Raw genomic sequence first — 21,878 nt, 5'->3', positions numbered from 1 at the left:
ACACGGACGACTCGTTGAGTTGACTCGTACTTGGTTTACCTGCCACGTGCATGTTATTCATTTGTTGGATATTTTGGCAAGTCGTTGTCAAGAGCCATGAGTTTGGATTCTTTTCTGATCAACAATGGACGAGCGTGATTGAAACAAACCGATGTTCATACTTAGATCATTGGAATCACAAGTTGGGCATTTAATGGCACTTTTCATGAAAAATATAATTCCTATATACCAATTAATTCAAGACTATTTTTAACAGTCATATTTCACTCAGATAAAGATTTAATTTTTAACTTTTATTTACACATCAATTTATTTTTTTTTGGCTTCAAATACATGTATGTTGACCATTTTACCTTTAATATTTTAATACAAAATATCTTAAATTTTAAATGACATAAATGCCCCTCTACAATGTTGACTTAATCTCTTTGATCCAACCTCCTCCTCTTCTCCTCTTGCGTCACCGTCGCCATCACCGTCGAGCCCCAAGACCCATATCTCTGCAAATTCATTTCATTCACTAAAGTTTCAAGTTTATATCTCCTGTGTCACTTGACCCATCCCCAATTCACCCAAACCAGATACAGAGTGGGCACGGTTGCTTCGAATCATTCCTAAGCCATGGCTTGCCACTGCCGCTCCAATGGAGGAGGCTCACCGCCACAACACCCACCACCACAACCACTGCTTCCCCAATCGCACACCGTAGGACTTGAATTGTAGGCAATCAGTTGATTCTTGAAAAAAACACCCCAGATCAAGGTTCGGATTGATGAAACTCCGGCGAACATGGTACTGTAACAATAAGGCGAAAATATGCACAGCGGCGGAGATGGACAGTCGAGCTCGGCCGGTGGAGCTCTCGGCTGTGATGAAGAACTGCGGTGGCGGTGGCGACGAGCTCGGAGGACCGACGGCTGTGTTCGCGGCTGTGATGGACGGCGGGCGGCTCAGAGGTTTCGGCTTTGTGGTTGTTGCGGTGTGGCGGCGGCGGTGTGTGGTTGTTGCGGTGTGGCGGTGGCGGTGTGGCGGCAGCGGTGGTGAAGGTGGGTCTGTTGATTGCAGCCATGGGATGTGTGTGTATATATCTATCTATATATATATGGCTGTTTTGTATGTTTGTGTGTATATGGCGAGATCGATGGGTTAATTGGGATGATGATGGTCTGAGAAGGGGAAGAAGATAGAAGTGTGGTGAGGTTAGTTTGGTCACAAAAATAGTCAAATGAGGTCAAAGGGTAATATAGTCATTGAACACCTTAAAAATATTATGACCCATCAAAAATTGACATTTGGGGTGTAAGTGAAATGTTAATGCACTAATTCAAATATAAGTACAAATTAAAAACCAAATTTTCATATAAGTGAAATATGACCTAACCTCAGGGGGTCTAAGTGAAATTAATCCTAAAAATAATGTCGCGGAACCCGACTCCCGAACGTGACATTTTTTATTTTATTTTTTTATGGGACACAAATAGTAATAAACAAGTTTAAAATTTTTATCATACAATCATTTTATTTTATTATTATTATTATTATTTTTTATTATTATTTTTTTATGAGACGCAGATAGTATTTTAAATGCAAGAACATTTGGAAAGAAAAAATCAAAGGCCTCGTTTCATAACAAGAGGCATTGTTTTATGCAGTTAAAAAAATAAAAAGAAAGTGAGTAGTAGATACTTTAGTAATACTAATATATTGTTTTGATTTTACGAATAATTTAGTTCGAAAATTTTATCACACGATCACTCTAACAGAGGTTAGTTAAAATGACCCCATTGAGAGGGGTTAATTGTTAAAGATATTTATAATATTTTTTTTTTGCAAACGGATAAAAGTCAAGAGTTTTTTTTTTACAATTCACCCTAATATTTGTGTTAATTTCCCAACATGTGTATATAGGTAATAATAAATGGTACCTAATAAATGCACCCATTTTTAATGTCAAATGATCCATGGATTGATAGATACTTCCCCCACAAGTACTGGGGTCTAGTTTAGTAGGCGAGAATGAAATGAAATAAAGTGAAAAGAAATGTTTTTAATTTATTCTTTTGTTTAGAAAGTAATTTTAAAGATAGAAGGCCTATTTTCCACCTTTCTCGAATAATGGTAATTCTATCAAAATCATTACACTTTCCAATAAGAGGAATGAACATTTTATTCTCCACTTAAAAAAATAAAGAGCAAAAATAATATTAAAAATCGTTTTATTTGAACGATATGATTGCTAACACACTTTTCTCAAACAACCAGATTCAATAAAAGTCAATTTTTTCTTGATATTCCTCCTTAATTTCCAAATATATATCAAAAATATATATTTAGGCATATATATATATATTTATTTGGTTTACATATATATAGATTAGTTTTTCTTTTTAAGCCATGCATAATATATATTTAGGCATATATATATTTATTTATTTGGTTTCCATATATATAGATTAGTTTTTCTTTTTAAGTCATGCATAACCAAACGAGAGAATGGAAATGATCATTTTATTCTCATTCCATTCTCTAATTCATTCAATTTTTACCTTATTCCATTTCTCCATTCCAAACTAACCGTAGAGGTATACATATCTCCTGCCATTGTAACTTGTCCTGTTATTGTATTACTTTACATTTTGATTTGGATTATTGTTATCACTCATGTGCTATAGTAGTAATGCGAGGACAGGGACAGAGGCTAAAATTTTTTCTGGCGGCCCACATTTTAGTACTGTACACCATAATATATATTTACAATTTAATGTACTGGCCAAAAAAAAAAATTACTATACCTAATTTTAGTCCAGCCAAAAAATAAAAATTTAATAATTTTTTTTAACCCAACCCATTAACAATTTTTGAATTCACCCTTGCATGCATATAAAGTCAATGTTTATGAGTTTATATATATATATATATATATATATATATATATATATAGAAAGAGAGTGAATTTTTATAATATATATATATATATATATATATAATATTATTATATTATATATATAGAACACAAAAGAGGGAGAAAATTCAGACGGCATGTCCCTTAACTCCCTCCTGTACAAGAATATATAAAAAAAATGTTTTCCATAAAGGATTTGCTTCAACATTTGGGAGTTACAGTCTATTATTGAGTTGTAACACCTATGATGTGCATTACTATATTACTAATATAAAAGTAAATAACAGTTGATGTTTCGTCATGCATTACTACATTTAAATATAAAAGAATAATATATACCATTCTTCGAGTTCTTCAATATCTTAGAATCTGTCATGTCTAAACAAATGTTAAAGACTTCTAAAATTTAACTTTCAAGAGCATTTTTTTTTTAGCCAACTACAACCCATAAAATATTAAAATAAAAATTTTACATCAATCATTTGACACAATGGTTACTTGGCCTTTAATCGAATGGATATTATTCACCCTCATGCAGTTTTACTAACAAACTGTTTTTACTTTCATCTCGCCGATTGACCACCGCCGGTGATCAATACTCCCTATTTCCACTTTGCCGATTGACCACCACCGGTGACAAATATTTCACCGTTCTAAGTTAAACGAATTATGTCTTCTATGTTTGAGGTCAATCTATTTATTCTGAAACCCATCCAATCCTACAAACAGTATTTGTTAATTTGAACCATGATGATATACAAATACATTTGAAAAAAAATGAGTTTGAACTTAATTTGTAATACAAACTCTAAAGATGTTAATGCTACTTTTAATAATGATGTTACACGCTATAATTTTCTGAATTTTTTACATAGACCACATCTAAAGAAGAAGTATGGGGCACCTTAAAAGTTACAAGATAGAGACAGCTACCGTCAAAATATCAAAATAACAAGGCTTGAATCCATTAAGATAAAAGTACATTTAACAAAGGAAAATCTATAAATTAGATTTTGAGGAAGAAAAAAAAAAATATTTACAGTGATCTTAAACTAAAAAAAAATTGATAAACAATGACCTAACTTAGAAATAAATTGTCAACCATTTAACTTTAATATCCATAATACCCTTCCTGCAATCTAGAGATTCCCTTTCATTTTTTCGTCTTCATCCTCATTTACTAGAAGCTTCAAAGGAAGGAGATGGAGATGTGGGTTTCGGTTTTGGGAGTTTATTTTGTTAGCAAAATACTACTTATTTGTGGCTTCAAATTTTATCCTTGAAACCAATTTCAACCAAAATTTGAGTTTCCGATTGGAAGAGGACTGTGTATAATCTTTTTGTTAATCTGTGGGATATTTGGTAGCTGCACAATTAAATAGATGAAGCAAAATAACAATATGAGGACACACCTACTTACAAAATAAGCATTATATAATTTGAATTTAATTTTTTAATCAATTATTATTATTAAATTTTAAAAATTAAATACTTAATACATTAAACGTATGGATTGTGAATTGTCTTTATTCCTTTTGTTTAATTAATCAAACAATCCTACACCCACTGGATGGTCCACAGAGTACATACTTGTTAGCTGACTACTATAACTGGTTCCTAACAGCTACTTTCATTACACACTTTCATCACGAGGTTTGTCCGCTAAGACCTATGATAAGCATTACTACATTACTAATATAAGTAAATAAAAGTGGACCTATGATAAGCATTACTACATTACTACTATAAGTAAATAAAAGTGGGATGTTTCCACATATGCATTACTACACTACTCATCACCTTATATACAAGAAACTTTACGCATAAATATCAAGATATTTTTAAATATACAAAATTCTTGATCATTCTATCATTCTTCCATATCTTGAATCTTCCATGTCTACATAAATGCTAAAAATTCTAGAATTTAACCCTATTTATATACTGGAGACATCCTTTTCAGCTAACTACATCAGAGAAAATATTAAAATAAAATTTCTACATTAATTACCTTTGAAGTACATCATTTGAATCAATGGTTGTCTCGTCTTTAACCCATTCTTCACCCTTTCATGCGGTTTAACCAACACCATTAATGAAAGTTCCCTCGCCGATTGACCAGTACCGTAAGTTCCCTCGCCGATTGACCAGTACCGTGAGTGACCAATACTTCACCGATCTTAGTTAAACAAATTATATCTTCTATTTTTGAAGTCCATTTTTTTTTTTTTTTTGCACAAAAGAAACAAACTAGCACCTAGCAGCATTCCGGTCAAGCTCCATCAGCAGCAAAATCTCAGGTGAGAGAAGATAAATGATCTTTATGTGTAACGAAAGCACTTTTCGACAAGGATGCAAGATAATGAGCCACCTTATTGCCATTCCACCGAACATGAGCCACCAATCACCATAAAAAAGATATACATGAGCCACCAATCACCATAAAAAAGATATCAATGTTGCCTGAATGTCATAAACCAATGAAGAAATCTCAATAGGGCATACACTACACTTGCACCAGACAAGGCATCAACTACATTCTTAGCGTCGGATTCAAAGCTGACGGCCTGAAAGTTTAACTCCTTCGCCCACCAAATTGGGCTTCAAAAACAGGATGCTTCTGCCCACAAAAAAGGAAAAGGTTGGAAAACCAGAGCTTGTAGAATAAAGCCAGACGAATCCTGAAATACAGCACCGCCACCACCCATGAGGACATCCTTAGAAAAAGTACGTAGCATCCACATTACACCCCTTCTATGAGTCGGCACCGTTGATCTTTACGGGACAAAACCGTTCGGGAACTTTGAAAAATAATTCGGTACCTTTGGTGCACATCCATAAATTCCTAGAACCTTTCCACAGCCAAATTTGCAACCCTCAATGGAATCCATATTTCATTCGCAAAAAAAATATTTTTTTCAAGTAGAGAACAAACCATTGTAGATATATGAGACCACCACTTACTCCGAAAATATATAAGGAGGGTTCCGTGAGAAATCGAGGCATAGAGGGAAAAGATTCCAAACCACTATGAAAAAAAAAAAGTCATGATCCACCAGACAATTCCCACTTGTAAGAGTTGTTCCCGTTGGTATGGCATCGTGACAGCATTTCCAAATAGAGTGTTGAACCTTAGAGCATTCCGTGTTGCATCACATACATACTCTCTCTATTTTTATAAAAGTAGAAAGCCACATCAATATTATTTAATAAAAATTGCTGATGTGGTACTCTATATATATATATATATTTTTCAAGTTCATGCAATGATGTGGTACATTTACCTCATTATCTACTTTTTATTTTATTATTATTTGTTTGAGCTATGTTATTACAAATGAGTATAGCTGTTGTGAGGCAAAGAGAAAAGTGACCAAAAACACACTACGGAAAAGTATACTATATAAAAGAGATAGAATAGGATTATCCAAATGTGTGACAATACAATGGATTAGCACCGATGGAGACCACTGATTTGATACTCTACTTTTCATCCATACCATCCCCTTCTTTCTCTACTTTATAAAAATGTACTTCACTTTGTCTCCCACCTCATATGCTCTTAAAGCAAGTGGTGTGGGCATACAAACTTATCTATTTACTTTTTAAAAAGTAGAGTGTCACATAAGCTAAAAAGTAATGATATGATACTCTATTTTTTTTTTTTTATCCATATGTTCCATGGTGTGGAACCCAATTATCTCATTCTCTATTTATTATTTTATTAATTTAATTTTAAAATAAAATAAAAAATTTGAATTTAATAATTTTTTGTCTTCTTCCTAACGGCTATATTCCTAACGATTATATCGTCAGATTCAGATGGAGAAGATATATAAATAAAAATTACATTAGTTTTCCACAGATAGAAAAAGAAAATTACATTACATTAACTTCCCGCAAATAGAAAAAGAAAATTACATTACATTAGCTTCCCATGAATTTTCGAATTGAAAAAAAATTGAAGAATCCAAATTATAATTGGATTGCGGTGGTAATTCGGAGCTATGAGATTGGTTGAGATGAGGGTGATAGAATGGAGGTTGAGGATCCATAGAGATGAATGTTTTAAAAAAAAATATTGAGAGAGAGAATTATTGAAAATGAAAATTATTAACGATGAGAATTAGTATTTATAGAGTACATAATATAGCCATTTATTACTGTTTAAAAATAGCCGTTTTATTATCGTTTACGGAGTGTTACAATTCAACACAAAACAAGTGAATAAAGAAAGCCAAAAAACTGAATGGCGGTACTCCAAACAATACTGTATCCGTAGAGAAGGCAATAGACAATCTTATATGGGGGCCACAAAAACCGCATTGATTGTAAGCTGCACACCGTCTCTCTCTCTCCCTCTATCTTACTTTTCACAAATATTATCTACTTTGTCTACCGTCCCATATGCTCTTAGATGGAACTACATACAACTCCACACTAAGCGCCACATCACCCCAATTCTTCAATCATCTAGTCGTCACAGCCACAGAGATAATTGAGCTCGGCCGAACTTGATTTTGATCGTGTATATGTTCATATTAACATTTTCTCATTTTGATTCTAATAATTTGTTTGAGCTTTATTCATTTAGTAACACAAACCAAGGCTCATTTGCAAAATTGCAACCCCATTTGCTGCACGTTTCATATCATAATTTTGTGGTCCAAAAACTGAGGAATGGACCGTGTTCCTAACTTGTTAATTTGAGCCATGATGATATACAAATACATTTCATGTTTAGCTGGATTAGGTTGTACGTTTAATCACTTCAATTTTTTATTTTTTTATTTTTTTTTAAAGTTTGTTTTTGAAACTAGGATTCCTTTATTAGGGGATTGAGATCAGTTAAGGATCAGCCCATGAATATAGCAGAGAGCCAAAAAGGAGTTTAGTAAGCAAGCCAAATGATTGATGGTTCAAAGATGAATTTGAACTTAATTTGGAGTATTTTGTAATACATACTTTAATGTAATTTTTAATAATGATATTACGCACTATAATTTTCTTAACTTTTTACATAGACCACGGCTAAAGAAGAAGTATGAGGCATCTTAACAGCGATAAAAATAGAGACAAACTACCTTCAAAATCTCAAAATAACAAATACTCATCAATAGGCTAGACTCCGTTAAAATAAAAAAAGCATTTAACTTTTTATGAAAGAAAAATATATAAATTAGATTTCAGTAAAGAAAATTTTATTTTATTTTATTTATAGTGAAGTTAAACTCGGAAAAAGATGAACAATGACCAAATTTAAAAATAAATTGTCAACCATTTAATATTTTTAACTAATAACATCTGAATCAGGATAAAAAGCATAAATCTTAGACCTCGTGAATGGAGTCGTTACCACAGAAGGCTGCAAAAAATTAATATTGTACTATAGTGACCAATAGAAGTCATCTTTACTCTTATATAATATGGGTGTGTTTATATATAAACACATACATATATGAATTTGGATATGGAGGATTCGTGCTTGGTCGTTGGTTTAGATTGCTAGTACAATGCTCTATATTGTTTGTATTGCAAATACACCAAAAATAAGTTAGTAGCATAAGCCATGTAAAATTGTTACATAAATTATGTGAATTTTTGCATAAACATCTAAATGGCACAAGCGGCGCATCATGAAATGTAAGGATGAAATTCATGTTGGCAGGTCATAATCGTGTCCTGTCAATATAAGAACATTCTAATGAAGAAGTCAACTCAAACACGATTCATTTAATAAGGGCTTTTTGACTGTTGCCAACAGTGACAATTATAATTGGCCCACGTAACATGGGGTTATATTTTTTTTCTTTAATGATCTTGTTCTTTTTCCCTTCCCGTTAACCGTTCACTGCACTTTCCTTTTTTTTTCTCATCTGCTAAAAATAACTTGAAGAAGACGATCATCACCAAACTCAGTCCACTGCTGAAAGCAAATCCGTTCAATCATCCATTTTTTGCCGCTCAATCCAGTGAACCACCACTCGTGCCGTGCCAGCTCACTAAGTCGACCCGGCCACTCGTTCGATCCGATTTTTTCTGATTTAGCAGATTCCGAGGCATACTGAAAGTCTTTGGTTTGGTTAATCTTCATTTGAGGATGTCTCAGTCTTTCCATCGGCTTCCCACGAATTTGTTCAGAGGTATGTTTTATTTTTTTTGTTCTGTACTAATTAGTTTTTTCAGAGGTAAATTTCATGTTGTTTTTGTAGTATAAAAAAAAATAATTAAAAAGGCTAAAACTAACATAATTACATAATTTGAAGGGTTCTTTTTCTCTTATATTAGGTAATCATGGATCCAAGTATTGATTTGAATATAGCCTATGAGGAATGTATTAACGAGAATGTTTTAAGTGCAACTGAAAATATGATACATGGTGAAAAACATGACGGAAGGGAAAAAGAATTGGCACCTTATAATGGTATGGAATTTAATTCACACGAAGAAGCATATTCATTTTACCAAGAGTACGCAAAGGATGTCGGGTTTGGTGCCTCGATAAAAGCTAGTCGGCGGTCAATGGCAAAAGGGGCAAATGGAAAATTCATTGATGTAAAATTTGCTTGCTCAAGGTATAGGTTTAAACGAGAGTCTGATGCACTTAATCAACGATCTTGTTTGAAGATTGATTGTAAGGCAATTTTACATGTAAAAAGAAGAAAAGATGGAAAATGATTTATTCATCAGTTCATCAAAGAACATAATCATGAACTTTTTCCTAGTCATACACATTATTTGCCGTGTCATAGAAACATATCTCCTTCCATCAAGAGTAGCATGGATACTTTACATGCAGTTGGGGTGAAGACAAGTAAGATTTTTGCTACAATGGCCAAACAAAATGGTGGATATGAGAACATTGGATTTTTAGAAAAAGACATTCGGAACCATTTTGATAAGGAAAGACGTTTGGATTTAGCATCAGGGGATGCTCAAGCGATGTTGGAACATTTTATGCATATGCAAGAAAAAAAATGTTAATTTTTTTTATGCATTGGATTTGGATGAAGAATAAAGTTTAAGAAATGTTTTATGGGCTGATGCAAAAGGACGAGAAGATTACAAGATTTTTGGAGATGTTGTTTATTTTGATACTACATATATCACAAACAAATACAAAATGCCATTCGCTTCATTTGTTGGTATGAATAATCACTTCCAATCCACATGTCTTGGATGTGCATTACTTGCTGATGAGACTACGTCTACATTTATTTGGCTAATGCAAACTTTTATTAGAGCAATGGGTGGAAAATCTCCAAATGCTATTTTAACTGACCAAGACAAAGCTATGAAATCAGCCATTTCAAAGGTATTCCCCAATGCACGACACCGGTTTTGTTTGTGGCATATATTGAGAAAGATTATAGAAAAACTTGGTCATGTAATAAGAAAAAATGAAAATTTTATGGGGATATTCAATAGATGTATTTATAATGTATGGACTGAAGAAGACGAGATGAAATGGAGGAATATGGTTGAACAATTTGAACTTACGGAGAATGAATGGCTTGAAGCTTTATTTGAGAATCGTAAACGTTGGGCTCTAATTTACATGAGAGGTACATTTTTTACTGGAATGTCTACAACTCAAAGATTTGAAAGTATAAACTCATTTTTTGATATATATGTGAGCAAGAAAACTTCATTGAAGGAGTTTGTTCAACAATATATGGGGGCTTTACAAGGTAGAGAAGAAAAGGAGGCTTATGCTAATTTTGATACATTATACAAAGAAGTTGTTCTAAAGTCTCCCTCACCTTTTGAGAAACAAATGTCAACAATTTACACACATAAAGTCTTCAAGAAATTTCAAGTTGAGGTTTTGGGAGCATTTGGATGTTATCCTAAAAAGACATCGGAAGATGGTATGATTAAGAGTTTAAAAGTTCAAGATTTTGAAAAAAATGAAGACTTCATGGTAGAATGGGATACAAGCAATGAAGAGATTTTTTGTTTATGTCGTTTGTTTGAGTACAATGGGTTTCTCTGTAGACATGCGTTGGCAGTACTACAATCATTTGGTGTTTTGAACATCCTAACTCAATACATCTTAAAGAGATGGACTAAAGATGCAAAATGTGTTAATACCACAAGACACATTCCAAAAGATATTCGTTCGAAGAAGCAACGTTTTAATGAGTTACTTGAAGAAGCCACCAAATTGAGTGAGGAGGGGTCAACATGCATTGAGAGTTTTAACATTGCATATGATGCACTAAAGGAAGTTGTGAAAAAATGTGCAATGGTCAATAGTTATCTTTTGGGCTTAAAAGATCATTGTAGTTCTCATGATCTTGATAAAGAGAATGTCGATAATAATGTGATACTCGACATCGCAGTTCTCGACCCATAAGTGTCAACTACAAAAGGAGCTCCTAAAAGGATTAAAAATGGGATTGAGAAAATGAGTAAAAGAAGATGTAAAGGCAAAGCAAAACAGGAGTTTTAATTATATTGCACATGTATTTCATTTGATGGTATATTTCTTACTTATTAATTATTAATACTTAGGTTCAAATGCCTGTGGAAGTGCCCAATGATAGGAGGAGAACACCTTTGGAAGTGAGGTTTGTCATGCATTGAATGTTATAATTTTCTTTTGAAATACACAAGATGCATCTTACTTACATAGCATAAAAAATAGTGTTGTATATTAATGAAAGAGATAAAAAATCATGTTTGATTTTTGATAATTTAAAATTTTCAGGTTTATGAAAAAGCAGGTTTTTGTTGAGGAAGAGAAAACCTTTGGAAGTGGAGGTTTGTCATGCATTAAATATTATAATTTCCTTTTGAAATACACAAGATGCATCTTACTTGCATAGCATAAAAAATATTGTTGTATATTAATGAAAGAGATGAAAAATGATGCTTGATTTTTGATAATTTTAAAATTTTAGGTTTATAAAAAAATAGGTTTTTGTTGAGGAAGAGAAAACCTTTGGAAGTGGAGGTTTGTCATGCATTAAATGTTATAATTTCCTTTTGAAGTACACAAGATGCATCTTTACTTACATAGCATAAAAAATATTGTTGTATATTAATGAAAGAGATGAAAAATGATGTTTGATTTTTGATAATTTGAAAATTTCAGGTTTATGAAGAAACAGGTTCTTGTTGAGGAATAGCTACGATTAGTTCATGAAGAGGCATGTTTATTTTGTTCATGTACGTAGTAATATTTTGAGAAGTGATGGGATTTTATTTACATTTAATTATATTGATGTTGTAAAGCTCTTTTTTTGGCATTTTATTTTGTTCATGTAAGGAGTAATATTTTGAGATGTGATGGGATTTTATTTACTAGCAAAGCTCTTCTGTTTTTTTCTTTTCGGAAATTAATGTTGTAATCTTTTGTCTATGGATGTCGACAAGTTTTACTTGATGAATATTTAATTTACACTTTATTGTCAACATGTTTACTTGATGTGCTATTGTAATTCTATTGGAATTCTTAATGCCAATTGTTACTGTAATTCTAATGGAATTCTTAATGGCGATTGTTAATATAATTCTATTGAACTAAGTTTGGTGATGACGAGGAAAAAAAAAAAAAAAAAAATGTACAATGACATGTTAAAGGAAGGAGAAAACGCACTAATGTGCTACCATAATTTTATTGGAATTCATAATCTCGATTATTACTGTAATTCTATTAGATTGAGTTTGGTTATGATGAAAATAAAATAAAATAAAATAAAATAAAATTCTATTGGATTGAGTTCGATGATAATGAGGAAAAAGAAAGAAAGTGCAATGACCGGTTAAATGAAGGAGAACTGTAATTCTATTAGACTGAGTTTGGTGATGATCGTCTTCTTTAAGGTTGTTTTTACCGGATGAGAAAAAAAAGGAAAGTGCAGTGACCGGTTAAAGGGAAAGGAAAAAGGCTAAGGTTGTTTTTATCGGATGAGAAAAAAAAGGAAAGTACGGTGACCAGTTAAAGGGAAGGGAAAAAGGCAATAAGCGGTTCAATAAGTCAAAACTATTTTTCCAAAGTGTGTGTTTTAAAACAAGATAATTAAAGAAAAAAAAATAACCCCATGTGCCCATTCTTACATGGGCCAATTAAAATTGTCTACTTTTGGCAACAGTCGAATATTTTAATTGTCAACTGTTGGCAATAGTCGAATATTTTAAAATATGTGGATTGTTGCTAGCAAAGCTCTTTAATAAAACCTTTAACACTAAGTCAACTTATTTATTAAACGAGTTACACGTATTAACCTATTAATAATTTGTTTACAAAACCAGCAATAAATACTATATATATATATATATATATATATATATATCACACACATTAGCTAAGGAGCTAATGTATATTTTTGTTAGATTTATGTTTGAAATGATCTAATCGTCAATGATAGTAATTGAGTCTAAACAGATATAAATGGGTTACAGTGAATCTTTCAATCCTAACATGACACAATTAATTAAACGGGGTTAATCATATTGACCCATTTTTGACCTAACTCAATAAAAAATAAACCCAAACCCGATTATACAGATCATAATTTTGCAAAATGAAACGACATACAGGAAATGAACCAGTTCATATATATATATATATATATATGTATTGTGTATCTTTGGTCTCATTCTAAACCATGGTATGCTTGAAAATAATTAAAAAACACAAAGGAGATAAGAGGTTAGCTCAGACACAAGTCTCTCTCTCCCTTCTAAAAGCATCCACCTCGTTCTCATGCGCTGCGTTTTTCATAACCCAACCATACCTAAAACCAAAGCCATGAGCACAGAAACAGAGTATCACTCCAAGGACTTCGAGTGGGACCAACTCAGAGAAGAGATCGAGAACGACCCCTCCCTTCGCTACCACTTTCAACTCTCTTCCCAACCAGAGACCATCCAATTCTCTCCCTCTCTCTCTTCTCACGACTCTCAGGCATGGGACAACTTCCACACTCGTCACTCCACCGGCAAATTCTTCAAGGTCCCTCTTATGCTATATCTATTATTTATACATTTATAATTGTCAATCTTTGATGGGATTTCAATGTTCTCTGAAAGCGTTGCTTCGATGACTTCATTATGTCTCTTTCGAAATATCACCAATCAATCACTCATCCGTAGATTACCCATTTGAATTTGATCATAATAGGTTCACTGGGTAACCATTATAATGTTACAGTTTAGCATTGAAGTGCTTAAATCACAAATTATCGGTATGAAATCCGAACTCTATGATTACATCTCAAAACTCACCATCAAGTCTCAATAGCATAATAGACAGTGATGAATTATCTATGGCAATGCATCAATTAGGCTCCAGCTCGTTCATGATTTGGAATGGTATGATAAAGGGTGGGTTCATAGCTCAGCTAATTTATAGTTTAACATGTAAGAATTATACCTTGTTTCAATATCAGTTGTGGATCTATAAGTAAGTTGCTAACATAGTCATATGTTGATGTAGAATAGTACAAATTAATCTGTGTTACAATTTTTTTTGGGTCTTGAGGAGCTAATTTGTACTCTTAATTGTTTTACTTCTTGTGTGAGGAAACACATCTTAGATTTTGAGTAAGAAATACAGAACAAATCTAATTTATGGTGTAATGAACCCATCCATTGCCTCATATTGGAATACCTCCATTATCTCATGTAAAGGAACACATCCATCAGCTAATACAAGGAACATATCCCTCGTCTCATAAATAAAAACTCGCTATCATCTCATGTAACGAACACATACTTTTACTCATGTAAGGAACATACCCATCATCATTTGTATGTGAATTGGGAACGCATCCACCATTTCGTGTATAAAACACATATATCATCTTCTGTAAGGGTTATACTTGTTGATTCCAAGACGTTTAGCTCTATTTTTTTTTATAATCTTTACACCCATTAACGGTACATGGAGTATTAATTAAGTATAATATGTAAATCATCTTATTTGTGCTTATATTCTAAGACTTGTCATGCATATTCTTTTAAGTCACTTTCACCTTAGCTCCTTTGGGGTTCTATAGACTTTAGTTCTAATTATTAGTCTCAATTCTCATTCTGAAGTCTTTCTATGTATATTTGTCAATAATCTTGTAATAAATAATTGTCCTTGTTTTATTACTATATAACAATGGGGTGACTATACTTGAATTGGAGAAGGCCTATGATTTTGTGAATTAATCTTTCCCTTTGTGTATGTTAAGAAGGTTGTATTGGGGGAATGGTGAAGAAGCTGGATTCTGTTTTGTATTTAAATGGTTTCTTTCCCTATCTTAGTGCATGGTGTTCCTTGTGGCTACTTTTAAAATTTCAATTGGTTTGAGGAAATGGGATCTGCTTTACCCTTTTCTATAATTGTGATGGAATGGTTTAGCAGAGTAATTGATGAAGTGGTGGAAGGCGATTGAATTGGAGTTTATGAGGTGAGAGGTATAAGGAGAAGTGGGAGGATCTTACATCTAGAGGTCTTCTCTAGGCAAATACAGCTCTAAAAATAAATTTGGATTAATCTCGATATGATAAGGGGCTGATGTTATCATGTTAATATTTGTTGCAAAATGTGAAATATTTCTCATCTTGCCTTGGTTTTACTTTGAGAGCAAGTTTGAAAGCTAAAGTGGCATGGGGCGGGATCGTTGAGTAGTTTGAGAAACTTTAGAGGGCAGAAACACTTCTACGTATTACAAGATGGAGATTTTCATGGGTTTGAAGCACTCTTTCAAATAAGTAGTTGACCTGATTAAGCTTTCCCTTAGTTTAATACTAACAAGTTTCTTTTACTTTTTCTTTTGTTTGTGTGTGTTTCAATGATACTATGATACCTAAAGCGCAACTAGTAATCAAGATCAGTGAACTTCAACTTACGTGAATTATATACATATATTTGCTTGAGTTTTAAGAAATCCATAGAAATGTTAAGAAGGTTTTTAGCAAGTGTGCACCCCATTAATGAGGGTGCTGGGAGGAACAAAGTGGTTGTCGTCAGGCTCAGCTGCCATCTCAGGCTTGGCACACTGAACTTGTACCAGTGCACCTAGCAATGGCTCCTTTTGTAGAAATATGATTTTTTTTTTTTTTTTTTTTTTTTTTTTTTAATTTTCCCCTTCTAACCCAGTTTAAAATTTTGCATGTCTCATTACCGAACATTGATTGCTGGGTGCAGGAGAGACGGTATCTTTTGAAGGAATTTCCAGAGCTAGCTTCTTGTGATGAAAATTCAAAGGTTTTGGAGGTGGGATGTGGTAATGGCAGTACTGCTTTGCCAATATTACGGTAATTCCAAAACTTTTTTTTACAAAAAAAAAAAAAAAACAAAACCACCTAGTGTCAGTTTTAAATTTCTGATTCTTGGAATAACTCTTTTGAATTGTATATTAATTTACTACTGAACTTTATTTTATACAAGTTTCATGTGCTCCCTTAACTCTTACGTGCATATTTAATGATCTGGAGACTCCCTTTTTTCCATAATTTTAATTGTCATAATGGTTTAGAATAAGTCTGTAATGTAGAGCCAAGGATCTAATCTGGTGGCAGAGATTTATGATTAGATGGAGTTTTCAGGATTCTTCTGATTTATAATAAGATTTGGTTTCTCTGTTTATGTGTTTTGGAAGTAGTGGGTCATGATTGTAAATTTGTTTATCCTCAAAATGCCAGAGTTTCAGTTAAAATATTGTATTTCTATGTCATGGTGATATTTTGAGTAAAAACAAAAAATGGAAATTGAAACTTGAGTAGCCTCAGAAAATATCAACTTAGTTGAATTACAAGTACTAGTAAGAACTAAGAAATGGAAATGACTAAATTTTGTTCCCCCCACCATAGTGATGAATAGGCTTACCTTGATGGCTAAACTTTTCTCATTCATGAGTTCATAGGTTGTTGTGAAATGCTTATATTAGGAATGCAGTTTGGAATGCTAAAATGCATTTCAACAAGAATATTTGAGGGGTTAAAAATTTTCATTGTAGATGAACTTCAAAATTCTATCCATCAGAGCATGATGTAAATTTTTCTATGGAAGAACTCACAAACTTTGTGCTTATAAAGGAGGGAAATGAGGATTCATATTTCATCCAATATTAGGATGTTCTTTTCACTTGGTTTGCTTTTTTACTTACTAAGCAGAAGATATATTCATCCTTAATGCAACTTGAAAAGTGTTCTACTACTGAATCAATTGATACTTTTATGTTAGGTGAATTAATTGATGTTTGGTTTAGAAAAACCAATGATTATAGGAAGTAGATATGGTCTTATTTCTACTTGCAGAACAAACTTGCAGTTTGCATTTTTTCCTAATAATTCCTACTTTAGATTTAAGAATGGGGAAAATATTGTCTCTCACTTTCTACAAATTCTCAGTGTGAACATATTTTCAAGCATATATTATTTATATAGTTGGGAAGTAATTTTCTGGTTCCAATATGTGCACCATATTGAAATTATTATTTTCCCTTAGAGCAAGTTGCAGATCTAGTCTCTGCCACATACAAGAAAGTATTTCAATTTCTATTCTACGTGAAACTTGTTCTTGGAAAAAGGCTACTTCTGATAATTAAATTGGCTGTTTAGTTTCATAGCTGGAGGTTATTGGGCTGAGTCTAGCCCTCAGGAATGGCATAAGTTTATGTTTATTTCTATTAGGATGAAATACAGATAGTATAGTTCAGAATGCCCATAAATAAAATTATTTTGCTTCTGGTGATAATGCTGAAAATTCACTTGTTTGTAGCGGATACAATTGGGATTTGGATTTTTTCGACACCAGATTGGTTTTTGATTCAGAATTATACATCCCCGGTTGTTTATGAATTTCACTCTCCACTTCTTCAGTCAGTTCCGATGGTTGTTTTCTACCAACACTTGTCATCTGGCATAGGGGTTATGTTTGTAGACCAGTTGAGCCATGTATATGTGAATTTCCCTTAAAGCCAGAAGCGGACGGTTCCGTAGAAGTGGAGTTATTAGGGTTACTGATGAGGTTCCAGATCTATCTCTCTAATATATGGTGGAAGGTTACCCGTCAATATTGATTAATTGCACCTTTCTACTTTATGGTGGTAGGTAACCCCTCTATAATATGATTATATGGAAAAAATTCAATCTCTTAAGGCTTGTGCGATCTTGTTTCTTTCTGTGGTTGGGAATGTTTATCCTCCAAGGATGACAAATTCAGCCTTGGAAAAGTATTCAGAAAATAGAGGAGTAACTACTTAGAAGACTAACATGGGAGATAGATGCCCCAATTGAGCATTGGATTCTAGATTCTCTCTCTTTTTTTTAGATTTTTTATTTATTTAATCTTTAGAATTCTTAGTTCTTACGACCAAGTTCTGCTCCTTTTCATTATAAAATTGGATGCACTATTATAATCTAGTGAGAAAACAAAAAAAAAGAAAAAAAAAGAAGAAAAAAAAAAAAAAGTCTTTATGTTCTACTAATCTTTTCACTTGTGCCAATTGCCTGTTATCCTTACAGAACACTTATTCTTGTGTTGCAGTGGCAAAGAGAGAATCATTGTCTGTGCCTGTGATTGCAGCACCGAGGCTCTTGAGAGGGCTAAAGAACTTATTTATGCCACTAATATAGTCTCAGTTTCACATCGTTTCCGTACATTTCATTGTGATTTTTCTGTAAGTGGATTTCCAAAGTGGCTGGCCTGCAATCTTTGCCAAGAAATTTTTTCAAAGAAAGGGCACAATTGTTTTTCAGGTTGACTCTACGTATTCATTTGTTTTTGTGTCAATTTTGTGTAAAATATCATGTTTCCCGGAGAAAATATGAACTCAGGTTTCCTTTTGCTTCTCCAGATTTTAGCGACAAGATGAGGAATGACTTAAATGATTTTTTCTCCTCAGAGGGCAATTACTGCTGCATGGGTGGGGTGGATTTTATTACCTTAGTACGTGCTACTCTTTACCTAGAATCAGTCTTCATGTGTCATATTACATCCGGATTTTTACTTATTTGTATTGGTTTTCTAAAATGTTCAAGAAGAAATTTTAAGATTTCAATCAACATCTGCAATGCATTTTATGAAAGAATAATTAATCTATTCTATGTGTAATTGAGAGTTTGGGTGATAGAATGGATTAATTATTCTTTCATAAAACTCTCAATCACCTTTTAGCTTTATCATTAATTTTGTGAGAACAGCTAAGTAAACTCATTTTTTTTCTCCTTAGAAAATTAGATATGATGGTCGATAATGTGGTCTGGTAGAAAGTACTCATCTTTGTTGCCTTTTAGGGTGAATCTTCTTGTTGGCTATTTCCAGTCTGCGTAATACATCAGATGGGTATCCAAAAATCCCCATGTAAGCTTCATTGGCCAATAATTGCTTCAATTTGGTTCTTCTCATTTTTGCATTGGTCACTTTTTTTGTTTAGGTCGTATATATTATATTGACTTTTGCATCCTCATATTGTCTGATCATGTTGGCTAATGGAGTTGTTTCAAATTTTTGGCTTTCTTGTCACCTTGTGCAAATGTTACAAATCACTAGATTGCATACCAACTGAGATTTCCCTTTGGAAAACAACTGACAAACTTGACAACCTCTCAAGTTTCTCCTCGTGTAGTAGTAATATGTTGAAGTAGAAGCAGTAGACACAATCTGTAGTTGAGGTTTTTCTTATTTATTTTGTATGTCATAGATATGAGGGGTATAATGTACTTGTACTTGTAGTAGTAATATGTTAATATGTTAAAGTTGAAGCAATAAACTGCAATTGAGGATTTTCTTATTTATTTTGTATATCCTAGATAAATTGAGGGGTAGAATGTACTTCTGTGTTATCTAACTTCTCCGGATCTAGTTTACTTTATAAACTTCTTGTCAGGGTATCAATTTCTCTAGCCTATTTGACAATCAAACTTTGATTCGTGTTTCTTTTTCTTTCTTTCATTCTTTCTTATTCTTCTTCTTCTTTTTTTTTTTTTTTCCCCCTCTAACAAGAGCAAGGTGGTAGGGGGATTTAAACTGCTTTCGAACGAGCTATTCTGAGTAGGTTCTGGAATGAGACACATTTGGTGTGTAAAAGTAAGAATATGACTGGTACCCTTCCAGGGATGGTTTGTATTTTGCAGATCAACTTCCCATTTTTCTAGCCTGATTAAACGAGTCTAACCACTTGATTCTTGTAATCTGACATCTTTTTTATTGTGTTTACTCTTTATATTGGTTTAGATGAAATTGAAATATTGTATGGTTGACTTCTAAACATCATAATAGGATGAACAGTCACCATTTATTTACATTCTAAATGACAATCATCAAAAAACATCTAGCGCATATTTAGAACTTGTTTTTAATTGATCACTGTTTGATTAATCAATAAAACTTCACAAACTACTAAACTTCTGCCTCAAGTATGTCAAAGTATGTAATATAATTGAATTTGAATACTGAATTTTATCTTTAATTTGTGATTTACCAGATATTCACGCTATCAGCAGTACCACTTCACAGAATGCCAACTGCTATCGCAGAGTGCTTCTCTGTTTTAAAACCCGGTGGCCTACTCTTATTCAGGGATTATGGTAATAAAACAACAAAGAAAGGGTTATTGTTTTGATATGTAAAATCTTCAAATTCATAAGACTTTCGGTTTATAAATTCATAGTCAATTCTTTTCAGATATTGCCTATTGCTCTATTTTTGTACCGTGTCCTGCAAGTGCTAAAAAATATGAAGTTTGATGAAACAGGCCTTTATGACATGACCATGCTCCGATTTGAGCCAGAAAAAAGAGTCGGGTTCAGGGAGTACATGCGTTCCGATGGAACCCGTTCTTATTTCTTCTGTTTGGATACTGTGAGGGATTTATTTGTAGGTGCAGGCTTCACCGAGGTATTAATTTCTGATTTTGCTTTTTATGGGATAACTAATCGTCTTTGTTCTTACCATAGGAATACCTAATCATCTTTCGCATTAGTAATCCAAATTAAGAGTTCTACATGGGATGACTCGTTAGTTGTTACATCACTGATCACACTTTGGTTTGTGTTTAAGTTGAATTTCCATCCATTTCAAAAACAATTGGAAGGGATATGTGTGAACTAATCGCAAATTGCTAGCATTTTCGATGTGGAAGCACTGAACCCTTGTTATTTTCTTTTGACTACTGAATAATCCTGTGTGCACTTTTGCAGCTTGAGCTAGAATATTGTTGTGTGAAGACCGTGAATCGCCGGAATGGGAAGAGCATGCGGAGGGTGTGGGTTCACGGGAAGTTTCAAAAACCCACATAAAGTTGTCCACCAAAATGTGGTTGGTCCAACTAGAACAGTATATTGGTGAAATCCTGTGAATGATCAGCAAATACAGTAAATGCAAGCTGCTACCACTGGTAAAGGGGTTCAAAAAACTATGTTCTCACTTTCTTCAATTCGGAATCGATTCACAACAAATCTTCGTTGGAAAGAGGGAATTTCACTGTCGAGGCGATTGTGGCAGATTTGAATTCATAACTATAATTCTCATCACTGCGCTCATTCATTGATCAAGGCTTGACGGAAGAACTTTCTTAGTCTTGCTGCTTGATTTCTTGACATTTTGTAATAAAAACTGTTTCACTTGATTTTGTAAAAGAAACTGTTTGTTCTAATATTAGAGTTAACAAGTGAAAAATATGAGATAAAAGCTTTTGATCTTATTTGTTACACAACTAACAAGTCTCTCTCGGCCAGCAAATTCTCAGTGTTATAGGATTCTCTCTAGGCCAGGCATATCAACAATCAGTTAACCAAATTCATTCCTCGAATCTGTGTGACGACTTACCCATTTTGTTTTAAGAGGCCCACAAAAGGGGAGAGAAAAAAAACTAATACTACAAGAAGTCAGCAATCGAGTCTTTTTCTAATTATTTGTAATCGAGTCTTTTTCTAATTATTTGATTTGGGGATGGCTACATGAATTTCAATGTTTTTATTTCACTATTTACGACCAATTAGGGTGAGCTATATGAATTCTATGTTTTCATTT

At 33.1% G+C, this 21,878-nt stretch overlaps 1 protein-coding gene and 1 pseudogene across 2 annotated transcripts; both read left to right on the top strand.

Annotated features, from left to right (window-relative positions):
* Positions 1-832: 832 nt before the first annotated feature.
* On the top strand, positions 833-12,010 carry LOC132270019 (protein FAR-RED IMPAIRED RESPONSE 1-like; annotated as a pseudogene).
* Positions 12,011-13,515: 1,505 nt separating this feature from the next.
* Positions 13,516-21,558, top strand: LOC132271201 (uncharacterized). 2 transcript variants are annotated; one of them, XM_059772507.1, is made up of 7 exons: positions 13,516-13,865; positions 16,050-16,159; positions 18,393-18,604; positions 18,703-18,794; positions 20,332-20,434; positions 20,602-20,744; positions 21,047-21,558. In XM_059772507.1, exons 1-7 carry the CDS (start codon positions 13,617-13,619, stop codon positions 21,143-21,145), a joined length of 1,008 nt encoding a protein of 335 aa, XP_059628490.1. In that variant the 5' UTR covers positions 13,516-13,616; the 3' UTR covers positions 21,146-21,558. The 2 variants fall into 2 exon arrangements, with proteins under 2 accessions (XP_059628490.1, XP_059628491.1); XM_059772508.1 differs by lacking the exon at positions 21,047-21,558 and adding an exon at positions 19,142-19,208 and having other exon boundaries at positions 20,602-20,741.
* The last annotated feature ends 320 nt before the right edge of the window (positions 21,559-21,878 follow it).

Source organism: Cornus florida, unplaced genomic scaffold (assembly GCF_030987335.1).
Source record: "Cornus florida cultivar Cherokee Brave unplaced genomic scaffold, ASM3098733v1 CherokeeBrave_3.0.0_Hap2_Chr08, whole genome shotgun sequence".
Taxonomy (NCBI): Eukaryota; Viridiplantae; Streptophyta; class Magnoliopsida; order Cornales; family Cornaceae; genus Cornus; species Cornus florida.
The sequence above is the reverse complement of the archived record's forward strand: the minus strand, read 5'-3'. Positions and strand labels throughout refer to the sequence as shown.